The following is a 21,458-nucleotide window of genomic DNA, read 5'->3' on the forward strand; positions in this document are numbered from 1 at the left end:
GCAGCAGCCAGAGAAGCTACAGAAACCCTCGCTGCACACAAGGGCAGCAGCATAGCTTCCCCTCATTCCCAGGGTGAGTTTTTACCATCTTTTGTCTCAGCCGTCTCTGCGTGCCCGTCTGTACTGCTCCCACTCTCTGAGGCTGCAGAGTACCTCTCGGAGAGCTCCACCTGCCAACAAGCACCAGACATCAGCTATGCAGACACATGCAACCCGCTCCTCCAGCAAGCACCCGCCGCAGGGAGTTTTCCCCCTGGCTGCTCCCCTGTACAGAGGGGAGCCCAGTGCTGGGTCAGTTTTGGGGAAAAGATGTGGCAAGAAAATTCAGACTGTTCCAATAATGCTCCTTTTTAGCAGAACAGGTGGTGGGTTACATTTGTATCCATTTCTGCTCAGACAAAATTAATGTACCTACGCCTGCTATTTATTAAAAGAATAGGGTGGAAAAGTCATCCCCCTATCCCTCCTCTCTGTAGGGACAAGGTGTACCTTCGGGTAAGTGAGGCGCTGCGAATCTGGGATGTACTGGTTGCCTTCACTGCCTCCTTCGCACTGCAGACCGCTGGTCTCCTGGATTACCTGTGCAGAAGACAAAGCCATAGCTGGTGAGTACAGTGCAGTTACAGGACTGATGCTTCCCCCCACAACCATGGACAGGTGAAAACAGGACATCCTGCTAGACCCCCAGAGTCCCTCCTGTCCCGGGTCATCCAGGGAGCCCTGGTGCTGCCCCAGGCTCTGCAGAGGCTCCCCCTTCTGCTGCCATCCCAAGGCAAGGGCTACATTTCCCCCTGTCCTCAGCCACTTCACGCTAGGCACTCTCCCCCCAGACATTCCTCCTGCTGCGGTGGCTGGGCTGCGAGGTGCCTCTGTGGCCTCCCGCACACAGAAGATGGTGGGTTGCTCCAGGAAGACGCTAACCCAGACATGAAAATGAAGTGGTCTATTTGTACATGGGCTTGCAGGGAGGAAGGGGCCAGAGCATGCGAGGACAGGACGGAAATCAGATACGGTGTTGTTGGGTTTCAGCTGGAGGGATTCAGAGACACTCGTCTCTGGAAGATGTACAGTCCTGCACAGGAGCATGAAAAGCACGTAGCACTCTCACATTTATCCTCTTTCTTACCTTCCCTCTGCATTACCAAGGAGTCAAGACAATAATGCTGGAGGGCCCTTTCAAAAAGCTTTCTCTGGTTACCTGTCCCTCCCTCCCCATGTTCATGCCTGCCTCACTGAGGCAGGAGCTCCTGCAGCGCCAACACCACCCATCAGCATGGGCAGAAGCAGGGGCTGAGCCACACCACATGCATGGAGGGAAGCTGGAGGGAAGTGAGGAGCTTCCCCCTTGGCACACAGGGCTCCCGATGGGCTGCTATGATAGGCACTGCGGCCTGAAGGAAATGCTCAGGGACCCGCCTTCCCTGGCAGATGAAGGCCTGGGTAACCCCGGGGATGTCACTGACCCTGAGCCACTGCTCTGCCTGGTCTTTACTCTGCAGCCCCAGCACGATGACATCAGCGTTCATGGGGATGATCTTCAGCTTGTGCTCTTTCTTCCTCACTTGCTTTTCCTTGTGAATGACAGTGCAACCCAGCAAATTCACATCCAGCTGAGGGTTGTGGTCTTTGGAGCTCTTGTAGCACTGCGAAAGGAAGATGGAGGACAAGTGAGAGACAAGAGGAGCCTTCCCTTTTGCTTGCTGGCATGAACTCACACTAGAAGTGGCTCAGTGCAACCTCATGCATTAAGTGCCCTGAACACAAGAAGGTTTAGGGCCTATAAGGATGCCACATCTATGTATGCAGACTACAAACAGGTCGTATCTATATGTATGTAGATACACCTAAGGTGTAAATAGGTTGTTTTAGGTTGTTGTAGGCAGACAGCAGAGGATATACGCACCAGCAGCCTGGTGTCCTTGATGACACACAGCTGTTTCGCCCACTGTCCCAGCCACTTCTTCCTCCATAGGAATGCACAGATACGGGCGTCCTTCATCAGCTCGATGGTGGCCTCTGTGGATGGCCACTGGTGGGTTGCTGACTTGCCTTTGCTGCTCTCTTCTTCATCGTAAGATTCATAGGAGCTACTGACGGCTTCACCATCTTCTAAAACAAAAGCAAAGCTTTGTCAGTAAGTACATCCCTCGCACAACTCTGGGCCTATTGCTTGCCTCAGCCATGCTCAGACATGCAAAAGCTGCAAGCATAGGGATGTGTCTTTTGAACATCTCCTGCAGAGGATAATCAACAGGAAAATGACCCTCATGGATCTTTTTTTTTTCTTTTTCTTTCTAGCTCAATATTAATCTAATTGATATGTTTTGAGTCTCATAGTCTCAGTTATAAAACACTCAAAAGACACATCTCAGTTGACCACAAGTTTGAGAACATTCCCTTAGACATTTTCTGATGCTTTCTGCTTTTTTTTTTTCCTGCCAAGATGCTTTCTCTGCTTTCCACTTGAAGCCAAATAAAATTTTTAAGGCAATAGCAAGCTATAATCACCCCTTGTTCTCTGAATGTCAGAAGTAAAAATGGTATTTGCAAAGCCATGCAACAAGCAAGGATCTGTTGTGTTGGAGATGTCATGCCACTTTCCCTCTCTGGGCTAACAGATCTAAGGGACATCAAGGGGCTTTGAAGTAACGCACTGTTGCAGCAGCAAGAATTAGTCATAAGTGGCAGCGGTAAATAATAACAAGCACATTTTTCATGTTCATTCTTGAACTGGTTGCTACTTTATTAGGGTAAGATGGGATTTTCAATGCTCAGCTCTAATGGGAGGCGATAGGAGCTTTCAGCTGATAGGAGCAGCTGGTCGTTGGCGCCAGATTCATCAGAAACAACAAAAATGTTCCTGTTGGCTGCAAGGGAATTTGCAGTGCTTTGATGGTGTCTACCGTACAGCTCTTATTCACGAGGAACTGGATACCCATCACTGCTACGTAAGCTTGCATGGCAAGATGGCAAGATTTGGGCACCGTCTGCGTAGAGTTTGACATTCTTATCTGATCAAACAGCACTGAGAAAGGTCATCAAGTTTCCCTCACCAGAATTTAATCTAATTTAGATTCTCATCTAGAAATCTTAATATCCACATAAAAGTAACATTGTTGGACTGGCGTAAAATAAAAGAGGAAAAGCAGCCGGAAAAGAGAAAAAGCGTCATTGAAGAGCACTTCTTAACTTGGGTTTGTTTTTAAAATAAAAGGAACTGAGATGCAGTAACAAAGCTACAGCCTTATCCCCAGCCTCCTCCGGTGAAATCTCACTCTACAACATCCCTCAAGTGGTCAGCACGAAGCTGCACCAATTTAACAAACTTTAAAACATAAAAAAATAAAATAAAACAAAAAAGACTGCCTTTCAAAGTCTCTGAATACCACTGACACACGCTACTGGATCACCATCTCCAAACCCTCCTGGCCTGGTAGCACTGCTGTAACCTCCTGATGGAAAGGCGTTTTCCAGGCTGCGTTTCCAGCTGACAAACTGGGACAAACCCTGCTTGGGTGACTTGTGCTAACACTGTAATTACCCCTAGAGCTCACTCCATCCCAAGGCAGACAGCTCAGGCACTTCAATACAAGGTCTTCGCCTACTGGCAGTTTCAGCTAAGACCAAAGTTTTATCCACTTGTTGAAGTGACATCAGTGGCAGCCTCCTAAATTCAGAAAATTAGACACCAACACACAGCAGAGATGCTCTGATGGCAAATTTTGAAAAAACAGAGCGTGTTTTTCCCCAATTCTTCCCTTACAAGGATTCAGAGCCATTCGACTCCCCTCCTCCATTTCTGCTGGGATTTCCAGTCTCTCCTGTGCCAAAATAACACCTGCAAGCTACTTTTGACCCAGACAGGATTATGAAACCAAGCCACCCCAGAGGCTTTCAGCCATGCTCTGGGATGCCCTTATCTAGACCCAGCTCTGCCTTCCTGTTTGGTCTTCCCACGGCTGCCCAGGCTGCCCATCAATACAGCGACGCAGGGAGCTCCAACCACCCTTCATGCACGTAACGGGCAGTGCCAGGGGGAAGCACTTGATTGCCTTGGCTAAACATTAGCTTTCAAAGAAAAATAATAACAAAGGGAAAGCACTTCAGGGTTAAAAGCATGCCATACCCATCGTTATTGTGGCATAAATAACACCCTCAGTAACCTGCAACCCTGGCCTGGGTCCAGCCGCAGCAAGCCTACCAAAAAGACCTGCACAGTCAAAAGCAAAGAGAAAGGGAAACAAAGAGAGAAAGCCACAGATAAGAAAATGCAAAGAACAAGGGCAACAGCCTGGCTCAGGTCCCGCTCCCCCCTCTGCCAGCGAGGCTGCCCCGTCCCCCGCGTCAGCTTCCAACAGGGACAAGGGGCCTGGGGACGCTTGTAACCAGCCCCTCAAGCGAGGCAATTCCCCTTAAAAAAGGGATCAGCAGCAGCAGAATTAAAATCAGCGAAGGCAGACGAGCTGGCTCAGTTGGAATAATCGTTGCTCAGTCGGCAGTCACGTTGCCCCTTCCATTTTCACTCTGTCTCTTATCACAGCCTTCACTTATGCAAATACAGCGGAGGAAGGGAGCGATAACGGTTTAACACATCTCGGTCTGGGAGGAAAAGGAAGCAGCAGCGTTTGCTGAAGCTGTACGGTGAAAGGCAGAGGCATCCCCAGCGGAGAGGCAGGGATGCTGACGATGAAAGAGGAACCCCAAGACCCAAGGGTCTCTCCTGCCTGTTTCATTTTAATTAATTCACCCACGGTTTGTTACACTGTTTGCAGTCCCACCTCTGATGATGCACAAATCCCCTATCTCCATCTGGAGGCTTGCTTTGATGTCCTTTCTTGGCAGCGCGCTCCCTAATTTTACTAGTGTTCCTATTTTTGTTTAATTTCACTACGCCCATTTGTTTGGAGAGCCATGGGTGTCTTCCAAGGCTCATGCTGTCAGCAACACCACGAGCAGCTCCCTGCTCCGCCAGCATGCAGGGGCGAGCAGCGAGGTCTCGGCTGGGTACTGGGGTCCTACTTCAGCACACATGGCTCTTCTTTGCCCTGGGCACACCCACACGTGTTCCTACCACCCTTTAGCAATGCCAGCCACACTAAGGTCTCAGAGCAGTTGCTGGCAATGAGCATCACTCCCTGTAAGCAGGTACTGCAGGGTGCTATTGCCAGCTGACGCGCTGAGGGGTGGCTAAGGGATAGAGAGCCTGGTTTTGTACTTGTTAAGCCAACGGGCAGGACCAAGACCTGCAGGTTTGCCCCATGTGCCGTGGGATTTGAACTCTGATGTCTCCAGGCAAACCGGGGCACCAACTGCCTGTGAGTATTGCTGCCCGGCCTGCCCTCGGCATAAAATGCTGCATTTCACCCCCTTCTGAGAACCTCTGCTGCCTCCTCCTGCACATCACTGCAGCTCCCTGTCTGTCCCTACTCCTTCCCACTCACCCCAATGAGCCCCCTGACACACGAGTTTACCAAAAAACAACAGAGATTCTCAGCAGCACAGCGCTCTCTCCCTTCCCACACAAAGCACCTTGAGGGATATCTGCGTTGCAGCACGCAGGGCGCTTTGTGCAGGAGAGACCTGCTGGGGCCTGCAGAGGGCACGGGTGGTACCGCATTCACGGGCGGTAAAGGCACCGCACGCCGCGGCAGCGCTGTCTGGGCTTGCACATCCCATTTCTGCGCCCTTCTCGGGCTTGGATCTCTGCTTATTGCTGCGACGCCGCACTCGGTGGTGCCCGGCGTTACCGACTGGGGGGAACTGGGCTTGGAGACAAAAGGGCTTCACCTAGCTAGCTCCTGACACGCGGCCCAGTGGTGGTGGCCACCCCCTTCTCTTCCTGCTGCTCTTCTCCCTGCAGGCACCCAGGTCTGGCCTTCTCAGGACACCCTTGTTTAAAGCACACGCTGCAGCAGTGCCAGAGACGGTCCCGTTAGCACCACGCCATGGGGCCAAGGTCAGTGCCTGGTGCTTTCGCTCAGGGCAAGCTGCAGCGTGCTCGGCATTTAGAGGTGTGAAACACCAAGCCTGCTGCTCAAACAGCTGCTAACAGCAGCCACAGACAGCACCACCTGCCCCCACAACCACCTCGCTTTGACCGCGCACCCATCGCGTGGGGTTTTTCCTTTCTACCACACTTGTGGGCTCTGATCTCCGGGTGCCTTAGGTCTCTAACTGGCCCTGCCGGGTGTATTTGCATCTCGGAGCAGCACTGAAAATCCTAAGCCTGGATGAGCACGGAGACCCACACTGAGCTACGAGCTGTCCGGGTGTGTGAGGGGGACGTGCTGCAGTGATGGCTGCCCGCATAAACCAGCCCCAGGTGGCTTCAAGCAGGGCCACAGGAGTTTTACAGCCTGGCGTTGCACACCGGGGCTGTGGAGCACTCAGCTTCTCTCATGGACAGCTCTGATTCAAGGGCCAAGAGCTTAGATCCAAATCCCACTTTTATCCCTAGCTCTCACTTCTCTGCTTGCCTCACCTCTTCCCACTCGGATAAGCCCGTGCCATGTATACGACTGCACCCTGCGCTGCTGCAGTCAATGGTGCTGAGCTGAGAGCTGCCTCTCCTGCAGTGCGATATCACCTCTCTCATTCAGACTTAAATGGCTCGTACAGCAATGACAAGATCAGCTGCTATCAGATCGGAGGGTGGTAATCTCTCATAAAGGGTAGTCCCAAAAAGAAGGACGCACGAATGCATCTGCACAAATGAGAAGCTGGGAGCTCTGCCTGCCTGCAGCAGCCTCCCCCAGAGGGGATGGGAGCACACGGTGACGGGCACCAGTGGCACTGCTGAGGACATTACTGGGACACGGGCGTGAGTGAGTGTGCACAGCATGATGGGTGGCTTTTAAAACAAGCTTACAGATAGTTCAACTACCCAAAGAGACAGAGCTGAATAAATAGTCAATTATAAAACCTGTTACAGCAGCTAACAGGTCAGAGTCATCAATTTTGAGCCCCAAAGCGACAAACAGAGCAGCAGGACATAAATGCAAGCCACCACAGCTTCACCGCTTCTGAACGGAAACCAGCATTTGACTACAGCCCATGTTCCAGAAAACCATCAAGACAATCCACAATGTTTTATAATATTTTACAGTGATGTCATATTAACCCAGACGCACTACTTATTTCTACAGGAAACTTAAAACTTTGAGTAACTCATCAGACTTTTCTTTTCAGCTGGCATTACATCTATAATATTACACGTGACCAGAATCAGAAAACAAAATCTGTCACATAAGCTGTAAGAATTGTATGTTTTTTAGTTTACTTTTTCTCATAAACTTCAAGTCTTCCATCTCACACATAACCCCCCCAGACAGTTAGCTGTGATATACCATTTAGAGAGACATCGGCCTCTTCATAGTATCCTTCCGGGGATTCGATCTTGGGGACCAAAGGTTGTTTTGTGTCGGGAATCTGCAGAATAAATAAAAAAAAAAAAGCATGATTTAAGGTAAAAATAGATGCTTGAAAACAATGGGGCATCCTTTCTGTAGCACTAAAATACATTCTAGGGTTTTTATGTAAACAAGCTGAGATGAGAGGGAAGAAAAATTATTAGTCTGCTGAAGGTTTCCAGTTAAAGTAGAAAGTTCTCTGAAATTACTGCATAATTGCATCATAAATATTATTTTCTTTAATTTTGCTGAAAGCCTCGGAAGGATCGACTTGTACGTTTCCCCATAAGCAGCAGCTCCAGCCCGCTGGCCTTACTGTGAACTGGGACTCCTGCCTGCCATGCTGACCCCTCCCAGGCTGCTCCTCGGAAGAGGATGAGCCTCTGAGCTACTGATCACCTTAACAGGGAGCTAGCGGGGTGGACACTTGGTGCAGTTCTGGCTTTACACTCAAAAGCGCAGCCTGAGCTGTCACTGGTCGTATCTTGAAGTCTCTAGCTGATAGCTAAAAATCTCTGTTTTAGGAAATATTAGGAATCTTTAATTGTGCTCTGAGCAAAAAAAAAAAAAAAAAAAATGAAGGAAATGGATAAACAACACTGATGGAAAATAGGCCTTTGAAAGGAGTCCAAGTGCTGGAAAATCCCTGTGGTGCCTGCCAAACCCCTCCCTAAACACAAGCAAGGGCAGGCAGGAAAAACAGCGCCTTGATCCTTTAGAAATACCAACATATGATGAGAAAAAAAAAAAAAAGGGAAGCTAAGAAACAACCTTTTTACTTCTCAAGTAATTCACATGGCTGTTGAACGTGATACAGCAGAGCCGGAGATAATAGTCGGATGGGCCCTTAGCTTACACTCTTCCCAAAACATGTGGCATCCCACCTCTCCCACCACAACGCTACAGTAGCATCCCCCCGTCCCCCAGCGAGGTCTCCCCTCTCCTCGCCCAGGTCAAACCACCCCCAGCCGTCTGACGGCGGTATGCTCCGGCTCACACCGCTCCCGCTGGCTTCTGACCGAGAGCTGTGCAAGTCCTGGACAGGACGTTCAGTGCATGGGGGGTAAAACCCCACGCCTCCCAGGAGGACAGGCAGAAGAGCCGGCCTCTCTCTGCAGAGACACCAACATCGAAGGTCACGGGTCATGCGTGGTCCTTCATCCACAGTAATTGCTCCCCGTGGCCTGGAGCATCACGGCATAGTCTAAGGCAGGACAGTTCTCTTTGCAGGTCACACCAGCACCATCAAATGTAGGTTCAAAGCCGTTCCTCCTGCCCTGGGTATTTCCACCAAAGGGCACTGCTGCCCAGAAGCAGATAGGAAGCTTTGAAGGAAATGATTTTCTGGCTAGCAACTGCCCTTGATAGGAGATGCTGCCGATCCCACGGGAGTTAGGTACCCTGGCCTTGCTGGCCAACATGGGTGAGCTGCACACTTGTCACCTTTTCAGGTGTCTTGGACGAAGGCACCTCCTGACATGGGACTGCCAGCTGCTGTGAGCAGGCTCTGAGCTTGCTTCCCAGAGCCACACAGGACATGCTGTCAGAAAACACCTCCAAACACCTCAAGGTTTAGGAACTTGTCCTAATGTGTTAAATTAAAGAAACGAGAACAACCAGTCCAAAGCTTTCCTTAATCCCTTCCCCGGCCAGGAGTATGTCTGCAATTGCCATCTGCGGTGGCCTTGTGCGTGTAGCCAGCTCACATTGTGTTACGACCATAAACAAATTGCCTACACAAAGAAAGGCTGTGGGTTTTCTGACACCATCCCAGGAGTGTCAGGGAAAGGGTGGGGGGAAGGGGCTGCTCTGTTTTGCTTCCTACAGACAATGGAATCCAACAGGGAATAGGTGGGACTGCGCCCCAGCTGCCCCAGAAGTCGTTTTTTTTCCTCTTTTCTTTCCCTAAAGACGTAGAGTTGTTTTGTCTCTATCTGAAATCAAAGAATATATGCTGCTGCGTTATCTAAGCCGGGCTGGCCCTCGCAGCACATTTGTCTCTTGCATTACGACACAACGGAGCACGCAAACGAAACCATCTCGGGAGTCCGTGCCTGCACCCCGCCACCTCCCTGGCAGGCAGCTGCGAGAAGCAGCAGAGCAAGGAGAGCTGCCAGGGCTACCGGAGGACGGAAGGACACTGACATCTGAGCTATAGCCCGTGGGACTTAATGCTTAAAGGCTACTTTGGGACAAAACCAAAGAGATGAGTCGGATCCAGCTGGGTCACCCCCTGTTGGGTAGGTAGCCACAGTTCTTGAAATACTGAAGTACCTCTGAGTGCTCGGATGTCTTTGGAGCCAACAACTCACTGATACTCCTCGGATGCTTACAGCGAGGAAGCACCTGATTGCTTTACATGAGTGAGGGTAAGCAGTTGGAGAAGGTAGTTCCCAGCACAGGCAGCTGGCCTGGGAGCAGAGCCTAACCTTGCCAGCTATTGTTGAAAACTGCTTTTCCTAACTTCCTCATTTAATTTTTCAATTGTCCTATCAGAAGGACGTAACATGCCTTAGAGCCATCCCATAACACTTGACACAGAGCCAGGTTTTCAGGACCGGAGCTCCCAGGGAAGGCCAGCAAGCATCAGCAGATCAGGTGGTGGCATCCCAGGGGCTTACCTGGGAATGGCAGTGAGCTGAGCTGTTTGGGGAAAATGCTTTGGATGCTGGGTTCCTTGGGGTATTCCTACAAAAGTAGTCCCTGTAGTAAGTAGCTAGCTCTGTCATTCGTTTTCCCAAGACAATGTTCATTAAAAAAAAAAGAAGTGTTTTTAATTTTCTGGATTTTCTTTGAAGTGGATTTTCAAAATTCAGCATCATCCAGCTGCCAGGCTAGGGAAGAGGCCACCCCACTGGAGCAGTGGCCCCTCCTGCCCAGCTTGCAGAAGCAGATGTGCAGGAGCTGTCCTGCTACAGCACACAGCCTGTCCTGGGCTGAAGTCCTGGGGCCTCCACCCGTGTCGAGGGAAGGGGCAGGTTCTCCTCTGGGGTCACGGATGCACCATCCTGCTCTCCTCCATGTCCCCTCCACATACACTCCCTGCCCTCCTTTCCTTTCACATCCCCAAGTCCCAAATGCTGCAATTCCCACATCAGGCCAACTACAGAACAGCCACAATCTCTCGAGGACAGTCGGGCTGGCTTTCTGGCACAGAGACAAAATCCCACTGGAAGCTGACCATGTAAAACTGTACCCTCGCAAGATTTACAGCTCTCCTATGGAAGGATCTAAAGGAATGTTCTTTTTGCAGTTTTTTGAAGCAAGCCCTCAGCAAGCTGGAGCACAGTGCCTGGGGTCTTGCACCTCTGGGCATCAAAAGCAGTGAGAAAATGGGCTCTGTGGGGCTGTACAGACCCATGTTGCCTTCTCCAGCCACTTTTCCCTAGGCCTGGGGCAGGAAACCAATACACTGGGGAGCCCGTAGTTTAATACATATATATATATATATATATATATATTTAATAAAGCTCGTCTGGACTATTTGCCACATGAACAGATGACTGGCAGAGGTCTGTCCATTTAGCTGTGCTGCACACTATGTAATAAAAGTGGCTCCGAAGCCTTCAGGGGTTGATGTCCCCAGGCTGAGGGCTAGACAGTGAAAAAGCAAAGGTTTTGTAACACCTACCTTTGGAGGGGGCAGCTCCGGCAGGCTCTTCTGAGGAGGGGATGAATGCAGTCCCAAGTCTCCATTGGTCAAGGAGGCTCTCCCATCCAGTGCTGCAAGCCAGAAACACAATTATATCGATGACATGTGGCATTTCCCAGCAAATGGCTACCCAGGAGGTGCAGGAACAGCGAGGTGCTATTTTGGTAGAAAGCAGAATGATAATTACAGGCAGCACTGCGGGGTGACCATGTCACTTTGGGCTAAGTTCAGGACCGTGGCACTAGGAGACCCAGCAAAAGAACCCGCCTCTGCTTTTTGGGCATGTTTTTTCCTTCTGGAAGGAAAACTGTGAAGCCCAGACCCGTTGGGTTGGGCTGGGCTGCACAACAGTTCAGAGCCAGCCAAGAACAGTAATTTAATTGCTATTGAATCTACCAGCTGAGGAAGAGATGCTCTTGAAGCAGCAGAAGCCAAACGTGTGAAAGGGCATATGGCAGCAGAACTGCTCCAGGCAGTCAGCCTCTGCCTCTGGAAAGTCAGATTTTCCAAGCAGCTGAATGCAGAGTGATTCAGTAGCTGGGGGATATATGGAAAGCTCAGAAAACTTGTGTGCAGTCCCTCTTCCCCACCACAGAACTCCTGGGTGGCCTCAAACAAGTCCCCAAATCCCACGCCCTCCAAGACAGAGAAATGCAGTAATGCTCAGGAAAAAGTGGGAGCCAGGCACCCAACAGCCAAAAAATTAAGGACGTTGAAGGCATTATTCCGTGCAGTGGGGAAGTCTCCTTTCACACAGTGTCTCTTAGCAAATACTCTGGGAAGAATGAGGCTAAGATGTCCAGATACTGCAGGTCCAGTAGATTAAACAAGGGAATTAGGTCCAAAATCTGCACTGAGCTGGTGTTCTGGGTCCTGTAGTCACCTGCTAATGCTCCAGCCACGCTCCTCGGGCATACACAGAAACCACCACAGCCTCGTGCAATGCCCAGCAGCAGTTAGCACTGTGCTCAGAAGGCACTGGCATGAACTTTGCTGCATACTTCTGGGTTTTAAAAATAGAAGTTGGAAACCACATTACTTTGTTCTAGTCTGGGGCTCGGAAGCCACAATGATTGCTCTGCCCCAGGCTGCAGCGAGCTTGCGGCCAGATGGTGCAGGAGAGCAAAACACATCTTTCAAGTCAAATTGCTCCCTCTTAGACAGGTCTCCTGGTCATCAGCACCGGCCAACTTTGCAGACACTCAGGGACTGACAGACACCAAATGCACTGCACAAGTAGGACTGAGGGATGCCTTGTGAGGTTCCAAGTGAGAGTAAAGCAGCACAGGATGGGGACCTCAGCCTCGGTCCTCACCCTGCTGGAGACCAGCCCATTCCTGTGGACACAAGCCCACACGCTCCAGCTGAGGAACAGAGCAGGACGCAATGGAGCTTTGATTTTCAGGCTCTGCACAGGAAGAACAACCTCCTCTAACCTCCTTCCTGACAGGACTCCTGGGGGATGTTTCGGGGTTTTCTGTTCTGAGGTTGCAAAAGGTACCTATCACTGTGCCCAGCTGCCAGCAAGGGGGAACTGTGACCGATATGCTCAGTTCCTGCACTGGAAAAAAAAGTCTTGCTCAGGCTTATGAACCCCAACAGGCCTCAATGTGACAGCGCCTTGAACAGGACAGCTCATTCGTAACAGAGCACCTGGTGAGTGCTCACAGCCATGACCACGAACAAAGAGGGTACAGCCCTAAAGCAGGTGACCATTGAAATCCCTCATGGGGAAATAATGAATCACATCAGAGGTCGAGAGCAATATGATAAGAATTCTATGTCTGAGCATGGCAATGATTTCCCCTTGAGCAGGGACTCCTCTCAAGTTTACTCCTCGAGGTCAAGAGATCCTTACTAACTACGCCTGTCGGTGAATGCGACTTTAGTTTTTAAAGGTACTTGATTTGTCTTAAGATTTAGCAATCTGAATATGCAGTAGACCACTCCCTGTGACTCTTGTCATCATAACAAATTAATGATATCAATCTACTTACTATAATAAACCAAACTGGCATCCCTGCCCATGGCAGGGGGGTAGAACTAGATGATCTTTAAGGTCCGTTCCTACCCAAGCCATTCTATGAATTTATGAAATTGCTGCTATATCATTAAAACCATCTAAGAGTTGGATATCTCCTGCTTCTGACTTTCAGAAGACAGCATTCAGCTTTCCAAAGAACCCCACGGACTTGCAGGGTAGAAACTTGCTGTATTTCTCAAATAAATGAAATCAAGCAAATGATGGTGCCTTCTTCACTCACTGCAGTGAATTCAACTACTGTGCCATGAAGTGGCATCTCAAAAGTAGAGTACAGTTCAGCTTAAGTTCTTACTGATGGAATTGGAAGCAGATACAGTGAGCAGTGAAATGTCATCTATTTGTTTTTTGTTTTTACAGAAATTGCGTTTTTAAGGACTTTAGGGGCTGGTGTATTATCACATCAAGAAGCATTGCACCCTGTGCTGCTAGAGCACACCCAAGGTGGTGAATAAAACCTGCAGGGGATGAGAGGTCCCACTGACCTCAGCCACAGAAGTGTGGTCACCACATCCCACCAAAGGACTGTGGTGAAGCACAAATCTGCAGTAGATAAAGGGGATAAAGGGAGCTGCATAATCCCTTGGGGATCTACATCACAGTCCCTACCACCAGTGGGTACTACAGCCCCTTCCACCTGCTATGCCTGAACCTTCAGGTCCCACCACTGACCAAGCACGCACAGACCTCTCCATGCCGTGACAGAGACAGGCTCAGGGCTGTACACCCAGATGCATCTATGGCTAAGATCCCACACATGTGTCTGACTGACTTCATTTCCAAATAACCCAGAAGTTTTACTTGGAATAAGGAAGTTGCTGAAAACAGAGAAAGAGAGAAACGCCAGGTCCCACAGGGAGGGACTGAGTGGGTAGGCTCACAGCCCTGATCAGGAAAAGTCTGAAATAAAAGAAGCAACTCTAAGAATAAATTGTCTGAAACAACGTCCCTGAGTTTCAGCATGGTCAATAAGTGCAAGCCTTGTTTCATCCACCCAAACAAGAACTTATATAAAGAGGTATTTCTGTTGCCACTCAGCTACTGGGAGCTACCAGGAGGCTGTGCAATCCTGTTATGGAGCATTACAGCATTACCCAGAGGACCCTGTCTGGAGATCATGTTGAGGCTGCACGCGTAATCCGGGAGGACATCCTGTCTCCCTGGGTATTTAAAATTAATCTAAATTCAGCTGCAGGTAGTTTTTTTTGTTGCTGTTGTTGTTATGTTTTTTTCAAACCAAACCAAAACCAAAACTAACCAACCAAACCAACTACACAAACAAACAAACAAGAAAAAAAAACACAAAAAAACAACCGAAAACAGAGCTGGCCTAACTACTGCAGGATCAGCAAGTCAATGCAGGCTGCACTGAGGCGTCCTCTTGTTTATTTGGACTGAAATCTTTGGGGCTGGGTTTGCCTCTGACTACAAGTGCTTTAAGAAGATGCGTGTCAGCAGTAACTCACTCCATACAACTATCAAAAACAGCCTTTGTGATGAACTTCAAAGAGCACAGCTACTTTTAAAGAATTATGTTCTTTGACATGCTACAAATTTGAAACTTGGGAAATCTAAATTAGAAATTAATATTTTGCCTAGGTTTGATTTCTTGGCTTGTACACTGCAGAACTCGAGGAACCCCCGGGAGACAAAGCTGCTCTGCCCATGCAGATGGTGCAGGCTGTGCCTGGGAGTTCACTTCACTACCTTGTGACAACTCGGACCCTATGGGCTAGCGCAAAGCGACACACAAAAGAGAACATGCTTTCAGGGGCTCAAAAAGGTGAAGTGACTTCTTTCATGGCCAAAGGAAACACAACAGCTTCCTTAAATATTTTAGGCACTGGAACTGCAAGCCTTAGAAGGCAACATTTTAATCCCAAAATAATGCCGTCCAAAGTGGTACTTCCAGGAATAACTTCACAGTGTTGGCAAGGACCACGATTTCCAAAGGAATGTAGTGAAAATGGCAGTCCTTCCACACCATCAACTGCTTCAGCTCTCAGAGCTGCCAAAGGGACCACCACCAGTCTCGGTAAAGAAAAGCTCTAGTAGTCACACGCACCTTCATCAGCCTGCTAAGTATGAGGCAACCATCAATCTTCAATTCCCTACCTTTGTCTTGGTTCTCCTGGTCTCCCTGCTGTTTGTTGACAGTCACTTTGTTCATGTAAATATATTCTTCATCGCCACCTGCAACCAAAGGGAAAAGCGAAGCCTTTATCCACCCTCTGCTTTCTCATTGCTCATTTTTTTTTCCACAAAGATGGATGTAAGAAGTGGCTTTGCTGAGTGCACGTGGGGGACAGCATGTTTGTTGAGGCAACGTGTAGAACAAAAAAAGAAAACCAATAATAAAAAGCAGAAAAAATAAATGCTGTATAGCCAGGAAATTCCATAAGTTAAAATTTCTACTTAAACACTAACTTAGCCAAACAGTACATCCTGTGTATCTTACAAAGTGGATTAAATAAACTTAAGGTTTAAAAAGGAAAACAGAAAGGATCAGGAATCTTGGGAATCCTTTGCTTGTAAAGCTGGACACATAACTAGAGGAATTTTACATAAACAATTAGAGGTCACTGCAAAAATAATCTGTTTCATTTTCTCCTTTTAATTTTCTTCTCTCCACTCCCTGCCAACCTTCAAGACCCCGTAGCGGTTCCCACGTGAGCCCACCACCCCATCTTCAGCTTTCCCTGCCCGTACCGCTGGTCTTGGTGTACACCCGCAGCAGGTCGGAGAGGAAGCTCTTCTTCACAAGAGCAGTGCTGCTCAAGTTCTCCTTGTCCAGGATCCTTAGAAAATCTTCAAGTTCATTGAGCAGCTGCTCGAGAGCTACGACAGCAACAGAGACAACTGTTAGCAAAGCAGTTTGGTGGCATTTCAAAAGAGGACATACATTGATTGTTTTCCATTTTTCTGCATTTTTTCTGCTCAGAAATAATGCATATTTACTTTTCTAGCTTGAACCCTCCCTCTGTTTTTTAAAAGAAAGCTCCAAATTCCATTAGCTTGTTCATAAACCACTAAAATCCCAGGTAAACACCTACTCTTCTTCCTATAGGACCTTTTGCTCAAGATGACAAAAGCCTGGACGGATTTTGAGCAATCGGGCTGAGACTAAACAAGAGCAGCTAGCAAGATCTTGCCACTTGAATCTTGAATCCCTTCAAATATAATGGAAACATCATTGCAATTGGGGTCTATCAAAGACCCTGCTTTTTGGTTCCTATTTTCAGGCTTGCTCCTTATTTCTCCATAACAATTTGAAAAACATCCACGTGCTATATACCAAATATTCATCTCCCCTCAAAAAAATAAGGAAAAAAAAAAGGAAAAAAGAAGAAAAGAACATCAAAAATCCATGATTCAGTAACTTCTCACGCCATCTTGCTTGGGTGCTGACCAGTGATGTGTGTACCACATGGAACTGAAGATAAACCCAAGGCTGAGCAGCTTCCCGTACAGCCTTCAGGAAAACCTGCCGCACCGATGCCATCCCTTCACACCCGCAGCGATAGGTCTGTTTTCCTTCTGAGGAGCTGCTGCTCAGCTCTGCCACTGGCAGGGCTCGCGCCGAAGCAACAGGCGTTTAATTGCTTGCATTTGTTTGCTCTGAAGTTTATCGTGGGCTAATTAGCAGCAGTGGCAGGAGCCTGCTCCGCAGAGGAAATAACAGGGTGTTATGAGGAGAGAGGAAGCGCAGCACAAGAATGACAGCGTGTGGGAAAAGTAGGGAAAAACCAGTTTCGGCTCTTCCTCCGGCTGGGAGGCTCCCCGCTCACCTCCCTCCATCGCTCCCTGATGCCAAGGACCTGCAGGGAAGATGATGGGCTGAAAAGCCTGGGTTTACCACTGCCAGGCTGCGGATCCTTAGCGGCTGTGACGTGTGGGTTATTTAACTGGGGCAACACACCCTTCCCTTTACTTGCAGCATTTCCATGCCTCATGTTCCCATGTGAATCACAGTGCACAGCAGCAAACTAGAGAAGTGTTATACTTCAGTTCTGCAGGGCAAAGCATCTGAAGCATATTGACCCTAAGTGCTACCACCTCCAGTCTCATCACAAATATTTGTGCAGGAAAGAGCCTTCACCGTCTTACTGCCCCACCTTTAGCCAGCCGCTGACCCTTCTTCGGGTGAATACTTGTTAGAAGATGTAAAAATAAAGCATAAATTACTCTACACTGTGAAGTTTTGTGTTGCTAGCCATTAATTCAAACTCATGCTACTGCTCTCAAACAGTATTAACCTTCACTAGCCTGACTCTAAAACAGTCTAACAAGTCCAGATCAATTAATAATGGCTCTAGAGGAAACTGCTAAATTCTAGCTCTTCACACTTCATTTTATACCCTCTATATCCAATTAATTCTCATCTGGTTTTATTTAGGACCAGTATGAAATAAAAAATACCTGTAACACGATGCATTAATTTGAATGCTTTTGTTGGCTGCTTGTTTGCCCAGCTATAACCCACTGCTAACTAGAGAAAGTAAAAATGATTTCAAGAAACAATAGCATTTTTCATAAGCTACAAGGAAACAGGTAGCATTTGTCAACAATATTAGATGTCATTGATAAGTGTCACTTAGCAGTGAACTGCGAGCATTTTGTGTCAAGCACGCTCATAACCTGCTTCTCTCAAGCATCAAGGAGCCTGCTTCTCCTAAGTTTAAGGAAACTCCACTGGGGCAAATCCCAGGCTTATACACCCCCTCATCCACTACAATGGTGTGCTTCCAAAAACCTGAACTGAGGCTGGTTCTGGCTGACGTCAGGCCTAAACGTATGTTCCTATTCGTTTGTCCTAGGAACAGGACATTTGTGTGTACCAAAAGAAACAGCCCAAAAAACCACTTAATCTTAATTTGAATCTTCAGAAGTGGGTCAGCTCCCCCAGCTGCCTGTGCGGCAGTCACGATACTGCATTTGCAGGGAAGGGGGGATAATTCCCTCCTCCACCCCCATGACTGCAGAAAATGCCTTTATTCTTCTCCCAGGCATCCACAGCTAGCATACACACAGGACCCAACTCTTGTGAATAACACAGCCCATACAGTAGGTTACATTTTCCAGCCCACCAAAGCTGAATTCAGGCTTCCAGTGACTCAAAGCAACTCATTTAGGATGTGATCCTGGGGCCATCGAGGTCAGTGGAAAGACTCTGTCAGACTTCAAGGGATTCAGCCTTTAGGGACTCAAGAGAGATTCATTTTGCTCTTCTTCAGCAAGAAGCAGCATATAAACCATCTGCTTCTATGCAAGTTTCTCTTTCATCTCAGCTGGACATTCCCTATCCAAACCTGATACCTGCAAAAATAAACCGCCATTGAAATGAATGTGACCATTCATTCTCTCATATCAGAAGAACATGCTAAAACTCATCAGAGTGATGAATGTGAGAAAGAAGAAGGATGAATAAGAAGGGGCTCTATAAGATCCTCTCTGCAAGCAAGAATCACAGCAGGTCACAGCAGGTCAATAGGACTAAAAACAGTTGAGAGCCCATGTATGTCAAACCATCTCACGATCTGGAATGCTGGAAACCACTGCTTGACCTCCCCTAAAGACCTGTCATGCTGTGGTGATGAAGTATTGAACATACACATGGCAGAACCAGGTTGGTGGTTATCCAAAGCAGCCTGAAACAAATGGCTCCCTCCTAGCTGCATTGTTTTGCTCTCCTTATTTTAGCAGTTTAGAACTCAGAGCACATAAAGCTAGGCTTGCTCTGCAGGGCAGTAGCTACAGATGCAAGGAATACATCTGCAAAATCAAAGGCTGTAAGCAGCAGAATGAGACATCAGAAGTAGACAGAAGCCGGCTTCACAAGACAGTGCAACTCTCAAAGATGATTTTAAGAAACCTCCTTCCACATCTGCACTGCTCTTCTCAACTCTTATAGCACTTCATTGTAAGCTCCAAGTACAACATTACCCAAATAATCTTTCTACCTATTTACCTCTATCAGAAGGACTACCTCAAATAAATACTTCCACATCAAAAAATTTGCCTTATTTATGAAAAACAGATTACCTCTAAGGTTAAGAATGGAGAAAGCAAGGCCCAGAAGAATTAAAAGATTTAGCCACAGTCACTGTGTAAATCCCTACTGAAGCCAGTCCTCCCAAGCCCCAGGACAGGATACTCCATCTCCTTACAAAGTATGGCCAAAAATATGGAGTACATTAGATGGCACAACACAGCTCATATCATGCTCTTCTTCATGGCCACAGGCATCAGTCACTGAATACAACCATAAGGATTTCTCAATATGTGATGAAGAGAGTAGTCAATGCATGCAACTTGACTGATTTCAGTGATGATTGTCACCGAAAGTACAATACTTTAAAATACAAACAAATCTCACATCTTTGCTGGTGTAGGAAGACTTACACAGTGGAGGCTACAACCAGAACCATCATCTCCTCCTACATGATCTTAAATGGAGGATGAGGGATGCTCTCCCTTCTTTTACTCCAAGACAATGAAACCCTTTTTACAGAAACTCCTGGGCAGCCCTCTGACCACAGCAGACTCTCTCTGTATGAAGGTTGGAAATTCAGTTGCAGCAATAAGCAAAGAATTACTTGAAACACAACTGATCTGTTTCGACGTCAATTCAGTGGCAGTCAGAGAGCGCTGAAAAGGGCTTCTTTTGGCTCTCTTCTATGGCCTTTCTTTGCAGACAGAAAGTCCCTTGCATTGCAGCAGTATCTGTCCTAGTTCATGTGAAGCTAGAGCCAAAAATGCAGCAGCTTGCAAAGCCCCCATTGAGGAAGCACATTCCTCGCAACGGAGCTGCCAATTTTGCCTGACACCAAGGTCACTGAAAGGTAAATGACCATAAAACTAGATTATAAAAGCCATTCCTTCCAATAACCACTGATCTTTGTCATTTTGCTACAATAACAACCTATGTCTACATCTAATTAGTTCATGTCTTGGCCTTATGAGGAAATGGAAAGACAGGCTCAGAATGAACTTTCACTCAAGTGTTTTAGTAACCACTGGGCAGGATTATATTAGACCTTTTAATCTAAATTCAATTATTTATTTTATCAAGGTAGAGGGGCCCCAGCCACTGGACAAAGGACTGTAAGAAGAGACATATTAAATGATGAACTCTTTCCTCTCCCGAGATGAGAGGATGATAAGGAGTACCCTTCACTACCAGGAAACTCGTGCATGCAGTGATGAGAGTGATTTGGCCACGGATATGGGCTTCTTTTCCAGCAGGTCCCCAGTACAACCCAGCTTCCCAGTGTCCCAGCCCACCCTTCCCTGAACCTTGGCATGTTAAGGAGATTTCCAGCTCCACGCTCCATGTCAGGCTCCACACCCGCTACAGGTGTCTGGGCTGTGGGCACACAACATGGAGTCCGGCACCCCGCAGATGGAGGGGGCACCCCACAACACTGCGGCCCATGGAGAGCAACGCTTTTCACTTTTTTTTTTTTCTCTGGTTCCTCATCCCCCATCAGTAGGGCAGCTGAGGAGTGCATGGAGGAGCCTGGCAAGCACAGAGGCAGCATTCAGAGGGCCAAACAGCGAGCGCTGTCAGCCGAGCCACAGCACTGTCCCCAGCCTCCTCGGGCCTCGCTCAGGCTGACGTCGCCCTCGATGACAGCCAGAAGGCTTCTCTCATGGCCCTGAGGAAAGGCAGATGTGGTGACAGCGACAGCTGTAGAGGCTGGATGACCCCCGCGTGGGGCTGCCTTCCAAAACAGCAGAGCAGACCCTTCCTCAGGCGAACTGGCCCTCCCCACGGGGCCAGCCTCAGCACCTCGCAGAGGGGCAGCAAAGACAAGGCCACCATGACACCCTGGCCCTCCTCCGGTGGTTACCCCTCCACTGTGGCACACTCAGAGGACGTGTGACAGGAGAGCAGGAGCTGGTGTGGCTCCAGCACGCCAAGTTCACCAGGTTGATAAGCACAAGAAGACAGGCAAGCACGGACTCAAGGGTGCCAGTTTGGTTTTCATCGTCATAAAGCACGCTCCATTGCCCAGGCTAGCACCTGCACTGACTGGCCAGCCTTTCTGCCTCTAGCTTTTCACGGAAAAATAAAATAAATAAATAAAAAATAAAATAAAAAGCTCAACTCAGTGTTGGCCAGATGAAACTCCTCCATTTTTCACAAAAGAGTATTTCATAAATATTTGTAGAAAAAAGAAGTCTCCCCACAGCAAAATGTGAAGTGCTGTGTTTACCAAAGGAAAAGAAGAAGGAAAAAAACAACACCAGGCTTCCAGTAAACAGTGAACTTTCTCATTAAACAATCACTGCTAGATTAAAAACAAAAAAGGTAAAAAACACAAAATTGAGGCAAGCCTCTCCTCTTAAATAG

General features: G+C 48.1%; 1 protein-coding gene across 5 annotated transcripts in view; it reads right to left on the reverse strand.

The window, feature by feature from the left end:
* The window catches only part of AFAP1L2 (actin filament associated protein 1 like 2), a 63,431-nt gene that overhangs the window by 9,473 nt on the left and 32,500 nt on the right, over positions 1-21,458 (reverse strand). For 2 of the 5 annotated variants that reach the window (XM_040563587.1, XM_040563590.1), the window contains exons 2-10: positions 15,812-15,940; positions 15,218-15,295; positions 11,041-11,132; positions 7,347-7,428; positions 4,127-4,210; positions 1,904-2,106; positions 1,464-1,643; positions 490-579; positions 86-170 (exon numbers count right to left, since the gene is read on the reverse strand). In XM_040563587.1, the coding sequence (XP_040419521.1) occupies positions 86-170; positions 490-579; positions 1,464-1,643; positions 1,904-2,106; positions 4,127-4,210; positions 7,347-7,428; positions 11,041-11,132; positions 15,218-15,295; positions 15,812-15,940 (1,023 nt within the window). Of the gene's footprint in view, positions 1-85; positions 171-489; positions 580-1,463; positions 1,644-1,903; positions 2,110-4,126; positions 4,211-7,346; positions 7,429-7,725; positions 7,867-11,040; positions 11,133-15,217; positions 15,296-15,811; positions 15,941-21,458 lie in introns of those variants that run through there. The other 3 variants (XM_040563589.1, XM_040563588.1, XM_040563591.1) reach the window with 3 other exon arrangements.

The sequence above is a fragment of the Cygnus olor genome, chromosome 7, assembly GCF_009769625.2.
Source record: "Cygnus olor isolate bCygOlo1 chromosome 7, bCygOlo1.pri.v2, whole genome shotgun sequence".
Lineage (NCBI taxonomy): Eukaryota > Metazoa > Chordata > Aves > Anseriformes > Anatidae > Cygnus > Cygnus olor.